General features: G+C 68.7%; 2 protein-coding genes across 3 annotated transcripts; one reads left to right on the plus strand and one right to left on the minus strand.

Annotated features, from left to right (window-relative positions):
* Positions 1 to 57: 57 nt before the first annotated feature.
* Positions 58 to 5,891, minus strand: TARBP2 (TARBP2 subunit of RISC loading complex). 2 transcript variants are annotated; one of them, XM_064638763.1, is made up of 9 exons: positions 5,395 to 5,891; positions 3,687 to 3,856; positions 2,812 to 2,911; positions 2,204 to 2,287; positions 1,982 to 2,054; positions 1,504 to 1,621; positions 1,281 to 1,408; positions 809 to 998; positions 58 to 473 (listed from the first exon to the last, which is right to left on the minus strand). In XM_064638763.1, the coding sequence occupies exons 2-9, from the start codon at positions 3,844 to 3,846 to the stop codon at positions 316 to 318; spliced, it is 1,011 nt and encodes a 336-aa protein (XP_064494833.1). In that variant the 5' UTR covers positions 3,847 to 3,856; positions 5,395 to 5,891; the 3' UTR covers positions 58 to 315. The 2 variants fall into 2 exon arrangements, with proteins under 2 accessions (XP_064494833.1, XP_064494834.1); XM_064638764.1 differs by lacking the exon at positions 5,395 to 5,891 and adding an exon at positions 4,692 to 4,797.
* Positions 5,892 to 6,026: 135 nt separating this feature from the next.
* On the plus strand, positions 6,027 to 15,853 carry MAP3K12 (mitogen-activated protein kinase kinase kinase 12). Its single transcript, XM_064638715.1, is given in 16 exon segments — positions 6,027 to 6,164; positions 8,008 to 8,356; positions 8,863 to 9,046; positions 9,921 to 10,112; positions 10,898 to 11,056; positions 11,366 to 11,524; positions 11,810 to 11,918; positions 12,187 to 12,296; positions 12,618 to 12,734; positions 12,934 to 13,071; positions 13,492 to 13,576; positions 13,578 to 13,940; positions 14,196 to 14,266; positions 14,634 to 14,745; positions 14,747 to 14,884; positions 15,675 to 15,853. Coding segments are annotated over 15 exon segments (2,358 nt in total). The 5' UTR covers positions 6,027 to 6,164; positions 8,008 to 8,028; the 3' UTR covers positions 15,768 to 15,853.
* Positions 15,854 to 15,879: the final 26 nt, after the last annotated feature.

Consider the following 15,879-nt stretch of genomic DNA (forward strand, 5'->3'; position numbering starts at 1 on the left):
GCCCCCTTTCTGCTCCCCAGCCCCCCCAGCTCCCCAAGCAGACGCTGACACGGGGAGTACAAATCCCCCCAGATTTATTCCTGGGGGCCGATGGTGCCCGGGGGCCCTCCTGGCGCTGCTGTCGGGGGGGGGCCAGGCCAGAGGGAGCCCCTGGGCCCTGAGGTCCGTCCGTCTGTCCATCCGCAGACCCAGGCGGGTCCCTGTGTCCGAGGGGTGGTGGGTGGGGGCCGGGTGCCCTGCCGTGAGTCCAGCGAGCCTGGGGTGTGTCCGTGCGCCCATGGGTGTGTCCGGGGGGGTCACTCGCCCCCGGGGGGGTCACTTGCCCCCCGCCATGATGCGCAGGTACTGCAGGGCGTTGCGGGCAGCCTGGGCGCGGGCGCCGTCGCGGGACGGGGCGGCCCCGTGGCACACGGTGGTCGGCTGCGTCGAGAGCTCCACCAGGCACTGGTGCAGCCCACTGAGGCTCAGCGCGTCTGGGGGGGACACCAGGGGTCACCCCGACACCCCCACAGCACCCCCCGAGCCCGGCTTGGGGCACCCATGGGGCTGGGGGGAGTGCCTGGGGAGGGGCAGAGGGGCTGAAAGGGTGTCCCGGGAGAGATGGGGGTGCCTGGGGGAGGTGGGGGTAACCTGGGGAGGGGCAGAGGGGCCAAGGGGATCCGGGGGTATCCAGGTGGGGTGGGGATACCCTGGGGTAAGTGGGGGACCCTGGATTGTCTGGGTGGCATAGGGGTACCCTGGGGAAGGTGGGGGTGCCTGGGGAGGAACAGAGGGGTTTAAGGGGGTCCTGGGGGTCCCAGGTGCTCACCAATGTCGAGGTAGCTGATGGCGAAGCTCTGCTCCTCCGAGAGCTCCTGCAGGAGGGCACAGGCCCCCCCTGGCGCGGGGGCTCCCCCCCGGCTCCGCAGCTGCCCCAACTTCTCGCCCGCCGAGTTCCTCAGGGAGTCCCAGGTACAGCCGGGGGCTCGGCCCCGCAGCCCCTCCAGCCGGGGGCACGTCTTGGGGGGGGCACAGGGCACTCAGGAACCCGCCAACACCCCTCGGGACCACTGAGCCCCCCCCAGGGACATGAGAACTGCAGGGACCCCAACACCAGGACACCCACGGGGACCACGCTCGCCCACCCCATAGGGACCCCAAATCCAGAGGGTCCCCCCCAAGTTACTCACTGGGCCGTGGAGTGGGGGGTTCAGCCTCCCCCACTCTGGGTGGCTTTGGGGTGCCTGCGCCCCTGCTAACCCCTCGGGGTGCCCCCGGGGCTCCCCAGTGCCCCCCAGTACCATGTTGAACTGGTCCTCCTCGCCCTCGGCCTCGCTGCCGTCGCGCGGCTCCATCGGCACGTTGTGGATCCGCACGAGCATCTTGGCGGCCGCGTTGCGCTTCGCCAGCTTCTTGGAGGTGCCGCTGCCTGGGGAGGGGGGGCCCGGCACCCTGGGGTGAGCCAGGACACCCTGCCCCATCCCCACAGACACCCCGGGGGTCCCCGTGTGCCCCCCGGCTCACCGATCTCCACGAAGCGCTCCACGCGGCACGTCATGGTGAACTCCTTGCGGTGCGCCGGCCCCGACTCCTGGGTCACCGTGTACTCGGGCAGGCGCCAGCCCTTCTGCACCACCAGCTCCTGGGGACGGGGGAAATTGGGACAGGGACACCCCCTGAACGGGGGCACCGCCCCAAAAGGGGCCGGCAGCACCCAAAACGGGGATAACCGGCCCCAAAACGGGGATAACCGGCCCCAAAACGGGGATAACTGTCCCCAAGCAGGAACAACGAGCCCCAAAACGGGGTTAACCAGCCCCAAAATGGGGATACTGTCCCCAAACAGGAACAACGGGCCCCAAAATGGGGTTAACCAGCCCCAAAATGGGGATAACTGTCCCCAAGAAGGAACAATGGGCCCCAAAACGGGGTTAACCAGCCCCAAAACAGGGATAACTGTCCCCATGCAGGAACAACGGGCCCCAAAATGAGTGTCACCCACCTGCAGAGCCCCCACGGGGTTACACTCCGACTGGGGGGGGGACACGGGTGTCTTCATCTCCAGGGGGGGCCCCCTGTGGGGAGCAGAGGGATGAGGGGGGCACCCCACACCCCCCCTGCCTTGGGGGGCACAGTGGGGTAACAGGGTGCTGGGATGGGGGTTTGGGACACACACCGTGCCCCCCGTGCCCATCCTGGCACTGGGTGCTCCCCCCCCGGTTACCTGGGCAAGGGAGGGGGCACGGCAGGGGCTGGGGGGGCGGCGGCAGGGCCGGGCTCAGCCGGGGGCTCTGGGGGGAAAGGAGAGCTGGGGGAGAAAGGGGAGATGTTAAAGCCTGGGCTGGCATCCCATGAGCACCCCCAGACCCCCGTGGGCACCCCTGGACCCCTCAGACCCCCACGGGCACCCCCAGACCCCCCCCTCGTACCCTCACTTCCCCTCAGACCCCCTTGGGTACCCCCAGACACACCCTGGGCACCCCAGACCCCCACAGGCACCCCTGAACCCCTTGGGTACCCCCAGACCCCCACGGGTACCTCTGTACCCCCTTGGGTACCCCTCAGACCTCCCCAGGCACCCCCAGACCCCTTTGAGTACCCCCAAACCTAACTGATCCCAAATCCCACGGGATCCCCAAGTCCCCCCGGGGTACCCCCAAACTCCCTTGGATGCTCTCCTGCCCCGCAGATCCCCCCAAACCTTAAGTGCCCTTCACGCTTTGGTACCCCCAGACTGCCTGGGCACTGCACCCCCACCCAACCCCCCCAAACTCCTCCCCCACCCCTCCTGGACACACTGAATGCCCCCCCTGCCCCTCCTGGGACCCCCACCTGTGCTCCGGGGGCTCCAGCATGGCCCCCCCACCTCTGAGCAGCCTCAGGGCCACCTCGGCCGCCTTGTGCTTCGCCGCCTTCTTGCTGGGGCCCTGCCCTGGGAGGCACCGGGGGGGCTCAGGGGGGGCACCCGGGGGGCCCCTCCCCACCACCCACCTCCTGCAGGCCCAGGGGACCCCTGAGCATCCCAGGGGATCCCCCATGAGGATCCACTTTTCCAGGGGTCCCAGGGTTTCCTCCTCCTCCTCCTCCTCCTCCCTGGGACAAGCCCCCCAAAGTGTGACACCGCTGTCACCTCTCCCCAGGTTGTGGCCCCCCCTCCTCACCCTCCCCTGCATGGGGGGAAACCCTGGGGGGTGAGGGGGGCCCATGGCCTGGGTGTGGAGGTGTTGGGACCCCCTGGTGCAGCTGATGTCCCTGAGGGGATAGGGGGAGTAAGGAGGTGTCTGGGGGGGGTCAGGAGAGGTTTGGGTCCCCCTGGGTGACAGAGGGGTCAGGGGGAGGTTTTTGGGGGGTTTGGGGTCCCACCAGTGCAGCTGATGTCCCTGAGGGTGACACAGGGGTCGGGAGGGGTTTGGGGGGGGCTGGGGGTTTGGGGTCCCACTGGTGCAGCTGATGTCCCTGAGGGGCTTCATGAGGGGTTTGGGGAGGTCTGGGGGGACTTAGGGGAGTCAGGAGGGGTTGGGGGGCATTAGGAGGGGTTTGGGGGGGTCTGGGGGTGGTTGGGGTCCCACCGGTGCAGCTGATGTCCCTGAGGGGACATGCGGTTCAAGAGGGGTTTGGGAGGGTCTGGGGGGGCTTGTGGGAGTCAGGAGGGGTTTGGGGGGCATCAGGAGGGGTTTGGGGGGGCCAGGGGGGGATTGGGGTCTCACCGGTGCAGCTGATGTCCCCGAGGGTGACGCGGAAGGTGAAGTTGGGCTGGTGGGCCTGGCCCTCGGCCTTGAGCAGGTCGTAGCCGGGGGTCCGTCCTAAGCGTGTCCCATATTCCTGCAGGAGGCTGATGGGCGTCTTCCCGGGGCTGGCGGCCACCATCTGCTCCAGGCTGGCACACAGGGACAGGGACAGCGCTGTCACCACCCCCCGGGGCCAGGGGGGGACACGGGGACTAGGAGGGCACCGACAGGGAGCAGGGGGACAGGGGTGGCACCGCTTCCCTGTGGGTCAGAGGGGACACAGGGACACGGGTGTGGCAGTGCCAGGGCATTAGGATATGGGGATGGGGGCGGCAAAAGTGGGGACACAGGGACAGGGTTCGCATCACCTCGTGGCACAGGGACAGAGGGTGGCACTGTCATATAGTGTGGGGACACAGGGACCGGGGGGGACACGTTGACAGGGGTAGCATTGGCGTGTAATGGGGTGACAGGGATGGAGCCCCCACACAGTGAGGGGACGGGGGTGGCACTACCACACAGCACAGGGACAGGGGGACACAGGGACAGGGGTGGCAGTGCCACACGGGGATGGAGTGGCACTACTGCGGACAGGGGGACAGAGGTGGCAGTGCCACACGGGGACAGAGGTGGCACCACCGGGGACACCGGGATGGGGGTGGCACTACCACGTGGGGAGGGGGATGGCAGTGCCACACGGGGAGAGGGATGGCACCACCGGGGACTCAGGGACCGCGATGCCACCGCCACAGCCCATAGGGACACACCTGTCCCCCCCTCCTCCCTCCCTCGCGTGGTGACACAGGGATAGTCCCGCGTGTGTCCCCCTCCCCCGACCCTCCCCGCCGCCACCCACTCCCCCCTCCCCCGCGGCGCGGCCTAGGCCGCCCCTTCCCCCTGCCCGCCACCCCCGTGGCGCGGGGGGTCTGTGCCGGGTGCGGGGGCGGTGCCTGGCGCGGGGGGGTCCCGGGGGGGTCCCGGTACCTGGGGAAGGCGCCGCCGCTCCGCCGGGCCCCGCCCGCCCCCTCCTCGCTCATCCCCGCCGCTCCGGCCGCCGCCCGCGCCGCCAGGGGGCGCGCGGCATCACGGGAGGCGAGCGCCGCGCGGGGGGGTCTGGGAATCGTAGTCCGGCCGCGCCGCCCGCCCCGCGCGCCGACGCGGCTCCGCCCCCTCCGGCGGACTACGATTCCCACAATCCCTCGCGCGAGGAGAGGCGGGGGTACAGGGAGCAGGGAGGAGGTGGGAAGCGGGTCACGTGACTCTTGGAGGGGAAGGCGGGGTCCTGCCTCAGTTTCCCCCTCAATGGGGACAATGGGGACAGTGGGGACAGTGGGGACAGTGGGGACAGGCGGTGGGGGAGGTGCGTCAGAGGTGGCACTGGTCAGAGGAGGAGCACTGGGAGCAGACTGGGAGCACTGGGGATGGAGGGAGAGGCATACTGGGAGCACTGGGATTACACTGGGAGCACTGGGGATAGAGGGAGACCCAGACTGGGACCACGAGGATCACACTGGAAGCACTGGTGACGCAGGGGCACCTGTACTGAGAGCACTGGGATCAGACTGAGAGCACCGGGATTGCACTGGGAGCACTGGGAAGAGTGACACCCAAACTGGGATCAGACTGGAAGCACTGGGGTTGTACTGGGGTTGCACTGGGAGCACTGAGAACAGCGGGACACTCGTACTGGGCGTCCTTGGATTGCGCTGGTGCCCCGTGTGCTGCTGGGGTCGAGCGAGCCCGGTGCCGGAGGGTCCTGGGGGCACCAGGGGGGCCAGTCCTGCTCCTGGAGGTCTCGCTGCTGCTGCCGAGGGGTCCCGATGTCGGGTCGGTTCCTGGTGCCGTATCGGGGTCCCGGTGCAGTATCGGGGTCCCGGTGCAGTATCGGGGGTGGTCTCGGTGCTCGTGCCGGTCTCTCCGAGTCCTGGTGCAGTGTCGGGGTCCCTCTGCAGCATCGAGGGGACGATCCCGGTGCCGGTGGTGTCCCGGGGGGGTGGTCCCGGTGCTCGTGCCGGTCTCTCTGGGTCCGGGGGGATCCCAGTGCAGTATCGGGGTCCCGGTGCAGTACTGGGGGTGGTCCCGGTGTCCGTGTCGGTCTCTCTGGGTCCGGGGGGGTCCCGGTCTCCGTGCCGGTCTCTCCGGGTCCCGGTGCAGTGTCAGGGGCCCGGTGCGGTATCGGGGGGGCGGTTCCGGTGCCAGTGGTGTCCCAGTGGAGGGGTCCCGGTGCTCGTGCCGGTCTCTCCGGTGCGCGGGGCGGGGCCGGGGCGGGGCCGTTCCCGCCGGGCGGGGCCGTTCTCGCCGCTCGCCCCGACCGCGGCCCCGGCCCCGGTACCGGCCCCGCCCGCCGGGCCCAGCCCCACCAGCACCAGCATCACCGGGACTCCCCCGGCACCGGGACCCCCCGAGACCCCCCCGGCATCACCCGCATCCCCGGGCGCAGGGCCCGGAGCCCCCCAGGTACCGGCACCAGCACAGGGAGGCCGCGGGGCGGGAGGATGCGCCGGGACTGGGGGGGCTGGGGGTGGGAGGGGGGGAGGGGGGCAGGACTGGGGATACACCGGGATGGGGGGGGGACACGAACGGGGATACAGCGGGTGATGGCGCGTATCCCCCCGCGCCCCCCCCTGCAGGTGCCCCCACCGGGCCCGGGGGGGCCGCGCCCTCCCCTCCCCCCGCCCCGGGCGCGGGGTCCCTGCAGGGTTTGGGGGGGGTCTTTGGGGGGTGGGAGGGGTGAGGGGACACGAGCGGCCTCTTGCACACGCGTGTGCCCCCCCCTCACGGGGGTGATGCTCTTGCACACGCGTGACCCCCCCCCCCCGTAGACGTGCCCGCACCCCCGTGCACGCGCGCGTGACCTCTTGCACGCGCGTGTGCAGCGCCGGCAGGTGCGTCTGTGTGTCCGTGTGTGCGTCCCTGTGTCCGTGTGTCCCTCCCCATGTGCGCGCCCCCCCCTCCCCGCACGCCTTTGCGCCCTTTGCACGCTCTCGTGCCCCCCCCCCCCCGTGGGTGCGGACCCCCCTTTCACGCTCGTGTGCGCCCCGACACGCGTGGGCCGCGTTACACACGCGTGTGCCCCCCCCCGGGCCCCTGCACGCGCGTGTGCCCCCCCGCTCTGCCCTTCCCCCCCCACCATCACACGCGTGTGCCTCCCGCAGCCCGTCACGCACGTCCCCCCACCCCGCCCCCTCCCCGGTGTCGCGACAGGGCGCCATGTCCCGACATGTGTTGCCGGCGGGGGCGCTCTCACTCCCCCGCTCCCCTCCTCCAGCTCTGCGCTGTCGCGACATGGGGCCGGCGCTGTCGCATGTCGCGACAGACACTCCCTCCTCTCCCCAGCCCGTTTATCCAACGCCCCCCCAGGGTCGCTGGTTCCCCGTTTCTGCCTCAGTTTCCCCGGGGGGGGGGGAAGGCTCCATCCCTTACCGGGATGACGTCACCGCGTGACGTGATGTCACCACGGGGGGACACACGCGACACCTGGAGGGGCGGGTCGCGCCCCCCTCAGGTCCCTCGGGGTGACGTTAAGCCCCTCCCACACCCCCCTCCCCGGTGACTCAACCCCCCCAGTTTTATGATGACATCATCGCTGGCCCCGCTGTTGCCATGGTAACTGGCCCCCCCCCCCCCCCCAAATAGGAGCCGGGTCAGTCCCCCCGGGACCCCTCGGCCCCTGAGCCCCCCTGAGCTCCCCGCCCTGCCTCAGTTTCCCCTGGCACGTTTGCACGTGGCCTTTACACACCCGTGGGCACTGGGGGGGGGGGGCTCTGTCCCCCCCCCATGTGGGGGGTGAGGAGGGGGCAAGTGGGCAACGGTGGAGGGGGCACACATGTGTAAAGGTTGGGCACACATGTGGGCTGCAGACGTGGCTGGCAGGGGGTGCACACGCGGTTAAAGGGTCTCACATGTGTCTAAAGGGGCCCACACATGTGTAAAGAGTCTCACACATGTAAAGGGCCTCACACGTGTGTGAAAGGGCTCACATGTATGTGAAGGGACTCACATGGCAGGAGTGCAGATGTGGGTGGCAGGGCGTGCACATGTGTGTAAAGGGGCTCACATGTGTAAAGGGGCTCACATGTGTAAAGGGGCTCACACGTGTGTAAAGGGTCTCACATGTGTGTAAAGGGGCCCATAGGCATGTAAAGGGGCCCACACACATGTAAAGGGTCTCACACATGTGCAAAGGGTCTCACACATGTGTAAAGGGGCTCACATGTGTAAAGGGGCCCACACGCGTGTAAAGCAGTGCCTGTGGGTACAAGGGGTGCCCCCCCGCCCCGCTGACCCCCGTGCCCCGCAGGCGGGCGGGGGTCCCGCCATCATGGCCTGTCTGCACGAGACCCGCACGCCGTCGCCCTCGCTGGCGCTGCCCTCGGACGGGACCCCCGAGCAGGAGCTGACGCCCACCCAGTGCGTCCTGCGCGACGTCCTGCCCGCCCCCACCGCCCCCCCCGAGGCCTGGCCGCGCCGGGGGGGTCCCCGACCCCCCGAGCTGGGCCCCGAGGCCGCGGGGCCGCTGGCGGCCGATGCCGCCCACCTGCGCTGCCAGGCCGGGGGGGGCTTCCTCGAGGGGCTCTTCGGGTGCCTCAAGCCCGTGTGGACCATGATCGGCAAAGCCTACGCGGCCGAGCACAAACACCCGCCCGAGGGTGAGGGGGCGCGGGGCCGGGGGGGCTGGGGGCATGGGGGGTGAGGGGGGAAAGGAGGGGACAAAGGAGGGGGCGAGGGGGTAAAGGAGGGTGTGAGGGGGGAAAGGAGGGGACAAAGGAGGGGGCGAGGGGGTAAAGGAGGGTGTGAGGGGGGAAAGGAGGGGACAAAGGAGGGGGCGAGGGGGTAAAGGAGGGTGTGAGGGGGCAAAGGGGGAGGCAAGGGCACAAGGGGGGAAAAGGAGGGGGGGGGGAAGGAGCAAAGGAGGGTCCAAGGGAGGGTGTGAGGAGGGCAAGGGGGCAAAAGAGGGAGAAAAGGATGGGGCAGTGGGACAAAAGAAGGTCCAAGGGTGGGAAAGTAGGGTATGAGGGGGGCAAAGGAGGGTGTGAGGGGGCAAGGGGGCAAAGGGGGGTGTTATGGGTGGCATAGCCATGGGTGTGGGGGTGCTCTGGGGGCTGTGGGGGTGCTCTGGGGGCTGTGGGGGTGCCATGGCCGTGGGTGCCCACAGACCCCTGGGAGGTGCCGTTTGAGGAGATCCTGGACCTGCAGTGGGTGGGCAGTGGGGCACAGGGCGCCGTGTTCCTGGGCCGCTTCCACGGCGAGGAGGTGGCCGTGAAGAAGGTGAGGGACCTCAAGGAGACCGACATCAAACACCTGCGCAAGCTCAAGCACCCCAACATCATCACCTTCAAGTGAGCGGGGGGGCCGCTGGTGCCAGTGTGGGGGCACGAGGGCACCGTGGGCACGGGGACACCCTGGGCATGGGGCACGGAACATGGTGTGGAGCATGGAATGTGGTGTGGGGCATGGTCATGCCAGGGTCATGGAGTCTGGATGTGGCACGGGAAAGCCGTGGTGATGGGGAACACCACGAGCGTGACAGAACATGGGCATGGCAAAGGGCATGGAACATGCTAGAACATGTGGGCACAGGGCATGGACATGCCGTGGGCATGGGCATGGAGTGGGCGTGAGGGGTGAAGGCATAGACACTCCATGGGTGTGGACACGGCATGGGCCATGGGTGTGGTGTGGGCATGGGGAACACCATGGACAGGGCACGGACACAGCATGGGCATGGCATGGGCATGGACACAGCATGGGCATGGACACAGCATGGGCATGGCATGGGCACAGGCACAACAGAGACAGCCTGGGCATGAACATAGGCATGGCATGAGCATGAGTGTGGGCACAGGCACAGAGGTCATGGACATGCCATAGGCATGACCATGGACATGGCATGAGCATGGACACAGCACGGACACTGCATGGACACGGCATGGGCACGGTCACAGAGGTCATGGACATGCCATAGGCATGACCATGGACGTGGCATGAGCATGGACACGGCACGGACACGGCATGGGCACGGTCACAGGGGTCATGGACACGCCACGGTCATGGGGCACCGACGTATCACTGCATGGGGACCCCCAGCATGGCATGGACTGGCATGGGGGGGACATGGCACGGGCACAGGGCACTGGCACGAGGCCCACTGGTTGGGCGTCCTGGATGAATTGGGGGCCCGCAGCAGGCACTGAGGTGCCGCTGTGCCCCCAGGGGCGTGTGCACCCAGGCCCCCTGTTACTGCATCATCATGGAGTTCTGCGCCCAGGGGCAGCTCTACGAGGTGCTGCGCGCCGGGCGCAAGGTCACCCCCTCCCTGCTGGTCGACTGGTCCATGGGCATCGCCGGCGGCATGAACTACCTGCACCTGCACAAGATCATCCACCGCGACCTCAAGTCGCCCAAGTGAGCGGGGGGTGGTGGGCTCGGAGCACCCCTGGGTGCCGGGGGGTGCCCCAGGGGTGTGACTGCAATGGGGACGTGCCCGTGGTGGGGACGTGCCTGGGGTGGGTGCATGACCGTGGCGGTGCCGTGCCCGCGGGGGCTGCGTGACAGTGACAGCTGCGTGTCCTTGGTGGTGCCGTGTCTGTGATGGTGCCGTGCCCGTGGCGGTTGCATGTCTGTGACTGTTGCATGTCCGTGGCAGTGCCACATCGTGGTGGTTCCATGCCCATAGCAGTTGCATGACTGTGGCGGTGCCACGCTTGTGGTGGTGGCATCCCCACAACAGGACCACACTCATGGCAGTTGCATGGCCATGGTGTTGTCCCATGGTGGTGCCATGTCGGTGTTGTCCCATGGCAGTGCCATGTCTGTATTGGTGTCCTATGGCAGTGCCATGCCCGTGGTGATGTTGTCCCATGGCGGTGCCTTGTCCCCGTTGGTGTCCCACGATGGTGCCATGTCCATGTTAGTGTCCCATGGCAGTGCCATGCCCATGTCATGTTGCCCCATGGCTGTTCTATGCCCATGGCAGTGCTGTCCCGTGGCAGTGTCACCATGTCGATGTTGCCCCGTAGCAGTGCCGTGTCGGTGTTGTCCCGTGGCAGTGCCATGCCCATGGCGGTGCCGTCCCGTGGCGGTGCCGTGCCCGTGACCCGATGATGCTCGCAGCAGTTGCATGCCCGCGGCGGTGCCGTGCCCGTGTCATTGGCGTGTCATTGGCGTGGCGCTGAGCGCGTGCCCCCCAGCATGCTCATCACCTACGACGATGTGGTGAAGATCTCGGACTTCGGCACCTCCAAGGAGCTCATCGACAAGAGCACCAAGATGTCCTTTGCCGGCACCGTGGCCTGGATGGCCCCCGAGGTCATCCGCAACGAGCCCGTCTCCGAGAAGGTGGACATCTGGTGAGGACGTGGGGACATCAGGGGAGCTCTGGTAGCACTGGGGATGCAGCAACACACAGGGCTTCGGGGGGGCACTGGGGACAACGGGGGGCATAGGGGACAACAGGGGCAGGGGACATTGTGGGGACACCAGAGACACTGGGGGGAAACAGAGATGGGGACACTGGGAGTGACACTGCAGGAATGGGCCACAGGAGCAGGGGGCAAGGGGGACACCAGGATGGGCAGCGGCAGTGGGGGGGACCAGGGGACCGCGGGAGGACACTGGGGGTGCCCCACTGTGGGTGACAGGGCCGTGGGTGCCCCCAGGTCCTTCGGGGTGGTGCTGTGGGAGCTGCTGACAGGCGAGATCCCCTACAAGGATGTGGACTCGTCGGCCATAATCTGGGGCGTGGGCAGCAACAGCCTCCACCTCCCCGTGCCCTCCAGCTGCCCTGATGGCTTCAAGGTGCTGCTGCGCCAGTGCTGGTGAGTGCCCGGGGTGCACCCCAGGGGGACACCCTGCCAGGGACAGCCCACCCTGGGGACATGCTGTGGGCACCCGTGTCATGGATGAGCCCTGCCGTGGGGGACCCCACCGTGGGGCCTGTCATTGCCACCCCAATGTGGGCAGGGCAGGGGGGACACCTGGTCGTAGAGGAGGTGCCCCCTCACCCTGGGGGTGCCCCATGTGCCCTTCTCTGCCCCTGGTCCCCCAAAAGCCTCCTCAGCACCCCCAGCACCCCTCAGGGTCGTGCTGCTCCCCCCCTCCAGGAACAGCAAACCTCGGAACCGGCCGTCCTTCCGTCAGATCCTGCTGCACCTCGACATCGCCTCCGCCGACGTCCTCTCCACCCCCCAGGAGACCTACTTCAAATCCCAGGTACCCAGCACCCCGGACTCTGGGACCCCAGGATCCCAGCACCCAGGATCCCAGCACCCCAGGGGTCCAGGACCCCATGATTTCAGCATCCTGGGATTCCAGGATCTGAGTGCCCAGTGCCTGTGGCAGCTGGTGCCCAGGATGCCCAGTGCCCCGGGTAGCTGGTGCCTGGTGCCCTGGGTGCCCGGTGGCCGTGGTGGCCGGTGCCCTGGGTGCCTGGTGCCCGTGGTGCCCGGTGGCCATGGCAGCCGGTGCCCCTGTGCCACAGGCGGAGTGGCGGGAGGAGGTGAAGCTGCACTTCGAGAAGATCAAGTCGGAGGGGACGTGTCTGCACCGGCTGGAGGAGGAGCTGATCAACCGCCGGCGCGAGGAGCTCCGGTGGGGCCCTGCCCGGGGGCACTGGGGTGGGGGGGACCACGGACAGGGGGTGCCAGCAGGTGTTGGGGTACAGAGAGGGCTGTTGGGTGCCTGTCCTTGCACATGGTGGGTGCTGTGGGGTCTGTGGGTGCCTGTCCTTGCACATGGTGGGTGCTGTGGGGTCTGTGGGTGCCTGTCCCTGCACATGGTGGGTGCTGTGGGGTCTGTGGGTGCCTGTCCCTGCACATGGTAGGTGCTGTGGGGTCTGTGGGTGCCCGTCCCTGCACATGGTGGGTGCCATGGGGTGTGTGTGCCAATGCCCTGTGTGTCCTGGGGGGCCAGGCACGCGCTGGACATCCGGGAGCACTACGAGCGCAAGCTGGAGCGCGCCAACAACCTCTACATGGAGCTCAGTGCCCTCATGCTGCAGCTGGAGCTCAAGGAGAAAGAGCTGCTCAGGTGAGTTGGGCACTCCTGGCACTCAACAGCACCCCCAGCACCCCCTGTGCCCACCCCATGATCACCCCGTGATCACACCATGGCCATGCCCTCCCCATGCTCACCCTGAGCTCCAGACCAGCCCCCCAAGGGCACGGCCACCCCCCCAAGCCCCTGTGCCCTGTGCCCTGTGCTGCTGCCCACGAGTGGCCCATGGCAGGAGGGAGCAGGCGCTGGAGAAGCGCTACCCTGGGCTCTTCAAGCCGCGGGCGCCGCGGGGGCTCCTGCACGGGAACGCCGTCGAGACCCTCATCAAGAAACGCAACGTCCCCCAGAAGCTCTCACCCCACGGCAAGAGGTGAGCCCGGGGTCCCCCTGGGGCCTTTGGGGTGGAGTGTGCTGGGGGGTTGTGTGTCTGGGTGCTTTGGGTTCAGGGGGGAGGCACAGAAAAGGGGGTTCTTCCAGGTGGGGGGTCTGGGGGCCTGGGTGTGGGGGTTGTTTAGGGGATTTGGGAGCCCTGGGTCCTTTGGGGTGGGGGAGTCTGGGTCTGGTTTTGGTGAGGGGAAGTGCTTTGTGTGTGCAGATTCCTGGGGATCTCAGGGTGGGAGTCTGGGGTCCTTTGGATGGGGGGTGGGGTTGGGCCTGCAGATGCTGGTGGCCCTTGGAGGGGGGAATCTTTTTGGTGGGGTGTGGGCACCCCTCCTGGCTGGGTGGGGAGGGCTCCTGGCTGCCCAGGTCCGCAACCACAGCCCTTCCCCATGTCCTATCCCCCCCCCAGACCTGACATCCTGAAGCCGGAGGTGCTGCTGCCCAAGCTGGACGCGGCCATGGCTCAGGTGGCCCTGCCGGGGTGTCCCAAGGGCCCCCCCCTCCCCCGGGCGCAGCCGCCGGGCCAAGGGCCGCCACCGCAAAGCGGGACCCCGGGGGGGCTGCGGGGAGCTGGGCCCCGAGGCCGGAACCCCCCGGGGGCTGCCCGTGCCCCCCGCCACCGCTGCCAGTCCCGACATCCTCGGGGGCACCCTGGAGGCCGCTGGTGCCCCCCCGGCCACGGTACCTGACGCGGGACCCGAGGGGGCGACGGGCACCCAAGGGTCCCCCCCGCCGCAGCCCCCCACTCCCGGGGAGCCTGAACGGGAGAGCGGGGCCGGCCGGGGGGGGAAAGGGGGGGCCGGGCAGCACCTCACCCCCGCGGCTCTGCTGTACCGGGCGGCCGTCACCCGCGGGCAGGTGAGACCCCCGGACACCCGGGTCTCTCTTTTGGGAGGGGGGGCACACAGGGCAGGAACCCCAGGTCCTTCCCAGGAGTGGGAGGTGGGGTGGAGTCCTTCCGGGGGAGAGGTTTGGGGGGGAGGTCCCTCCTGAGGAGGTGTGGGGGGGGTCAGGACTCCTGGGTCCCTCCTGGGGTGGGGGTGGGGAGTTCAGGACCCTGGGTCCCTCCTGAGGGGCAGCAGGACCCCAACACCCCCCCTCCTTTGCCACCAGAAGCGGGGGGTCTCATCGGAGGAGGAGGAGGGCGAAGTGGACAGTGAGGTGGAGCTGCCACTGCGGCAGAGGTGGGTGTTGCCCCCCCTCTATGGGTGCTTTGGGGGGGGGGGGGGCACTGACATGTGGGTTCCTTCAGGTGAGGAGGGGTCATTTAGGGGAGTGGGGAGCACTGGGTCCTTTGGGGTGGGGGTGTCCGGGGTCTTTTGAGGGGGAGTGGGGGGAAGTGCTCTGGGTGTGCAGATGGTGAGGGTCCTCAGGGTGGGGGGGGTTCATGGGTGCTCGGACACCTTAGAGAGGTCTGTGGGTGCCTGGACACCTTGAGAGGTGTCCATGGGTGCTCGGACACCTGAGAGGGGGTCTGTGGGTGCCCAGGCACCTGAGGGGGGTCTGTGGGTGCCCAGGCACCTGGGTCCTCACCCCTCGCCCCCCGCCCAGGTGGCCCCCGGGTATGAGCAAGCGCCAGTCGCTGTCGACCTTCAGCTCGGAGAACTTCTCGGATGGGGACGGGGACGAGGGGCACACGAGCGAGCCCTCCCACAGTGCCACCCCCCGACGTGGGCAGCACCAACACGGACGAGCGTCCCGACGACCGCTCCGAGGACCTGCTCTCCCAGGGCTCCGAGATCCCCCTGGACGCGGCTCCCCCCGAGGGGCCCGGCCGCCGGCACGGGGGGCTCAGCCCCAAGGTGATGCCCCCACCCACCCTGGGCCGGTGCTGGGCAGCACCCACAGCCCTCCCAGGGATGGGCACTGTGGGGTGGGGGGTCCCCAGGGTTGGGGATGGTGGGGTGCCCTGAGCCCCCCTGGATGGGGTTAGCAAGGGGAAGGGGGTCCCCCTGGGTTGGGAATGCTGGGGTGGGGGGTTCCATCGAGCTCCCCCAGATGGGGTTAGCAAGGGGAAGGGGGTCTCCAGGGTTGGGGATGCTGGGGGGGGGTCACCTGAGCCCCCTCAGATGGGGTTAGCAAGGGGAAGGGGGTCCCCAGGGTTGGGGATGGTGGGGTGGGGGTGTCCCCTGAGCCCCTCCAGGTTACCAAGGGGAAAGGGGTCTCCAGGGCCCCACCAGGGATGGGGATCCCCCTGGGTTGGGGGGTTCCATCGAGTTCTCCCAGATAGGGTCAGCAAGGGGAAGGGGGGTCCCCAGGGTGGGGATGGAGGGGTCCACTGAGCCCCCCCTGGATGGGGTTAGCAAGGGGAAAGGGGTCCCCAGGGCCCCACCAGGGATGGGGGTCCCCCTGGGTTGGGGATGGTGGGGTCCCCCTGAGCCCCCTCAGATGGGGTTTAGCAAGGGGAAGGGGGTCCCCAGGGCCCCACCATGGATGGGGATCCCCCTGGGTTGGGGATGCTGGGGTGGGGGATTCCATCGAGTCCCCCCAGATGGAGTTAGCAAGGGGAAGGGGGTCTCCAGGGTCCCCCAGGAAAGGGGTACCAGGGCAAGGGGGATGTTTAACCCCCCCGTTTGTGTCCCCCCTCCCAAGGTCTCCGAGGACTCGGACTGTGACAGCGCAGAGCTCGACCACTCAGGCAGCGGCGAGGGGCCCCCCCGGCCCACAGCCCCCCCGGGCCTGTGACCTGTGTCCCCCCCTCACACCCCCACCCCCTGCACCCCCTCACTTGTACAGCCCCAAATATTTATATAAATATCTATCGATCTCTACTGCTGCTGCTGCCTCGGGGTGGGGG

The sequence above is a fragment of the Pseudopipra pipra genome, chromosome 30 (assembly GCF_036250125.1).
Source record: "Pseudopipra pipra isolate bDixPip1 chromosome 30, bDixPip1.hap1, whole genome shotgun sequence".
Taxonomy (NCBI): Eukaryota; Metazoa; Chordata; class Aves; order Passeriformes; family Pipridae; genus Pseudopipra; species Pseudopipra pipra.

Coding starts and splice junctions, on each gene's coding strand:
- TARBP2 (XM_064638764.1), bottom strand. CDS start 4,744: ATGAGCGAGGAGGGGGCGGGCGGGGCCCGGCGGAGCGGCGGCGCCTTC. Junction 3,857..4,691: donor AGCGGCGGCGCCTTCCCCAG/GTACCGGGACCC, acceptor CCTGTGTGCCAG/CCTGGAGCAGATGGTGGCCG. Junction 2,055..2,203: donor GTGCCCCCTCCCTTGCCCAG/GTAACCGGGGGG, acceptor TGCTCCCCACAG/GGGGCCCCCCCTGGAGATGA.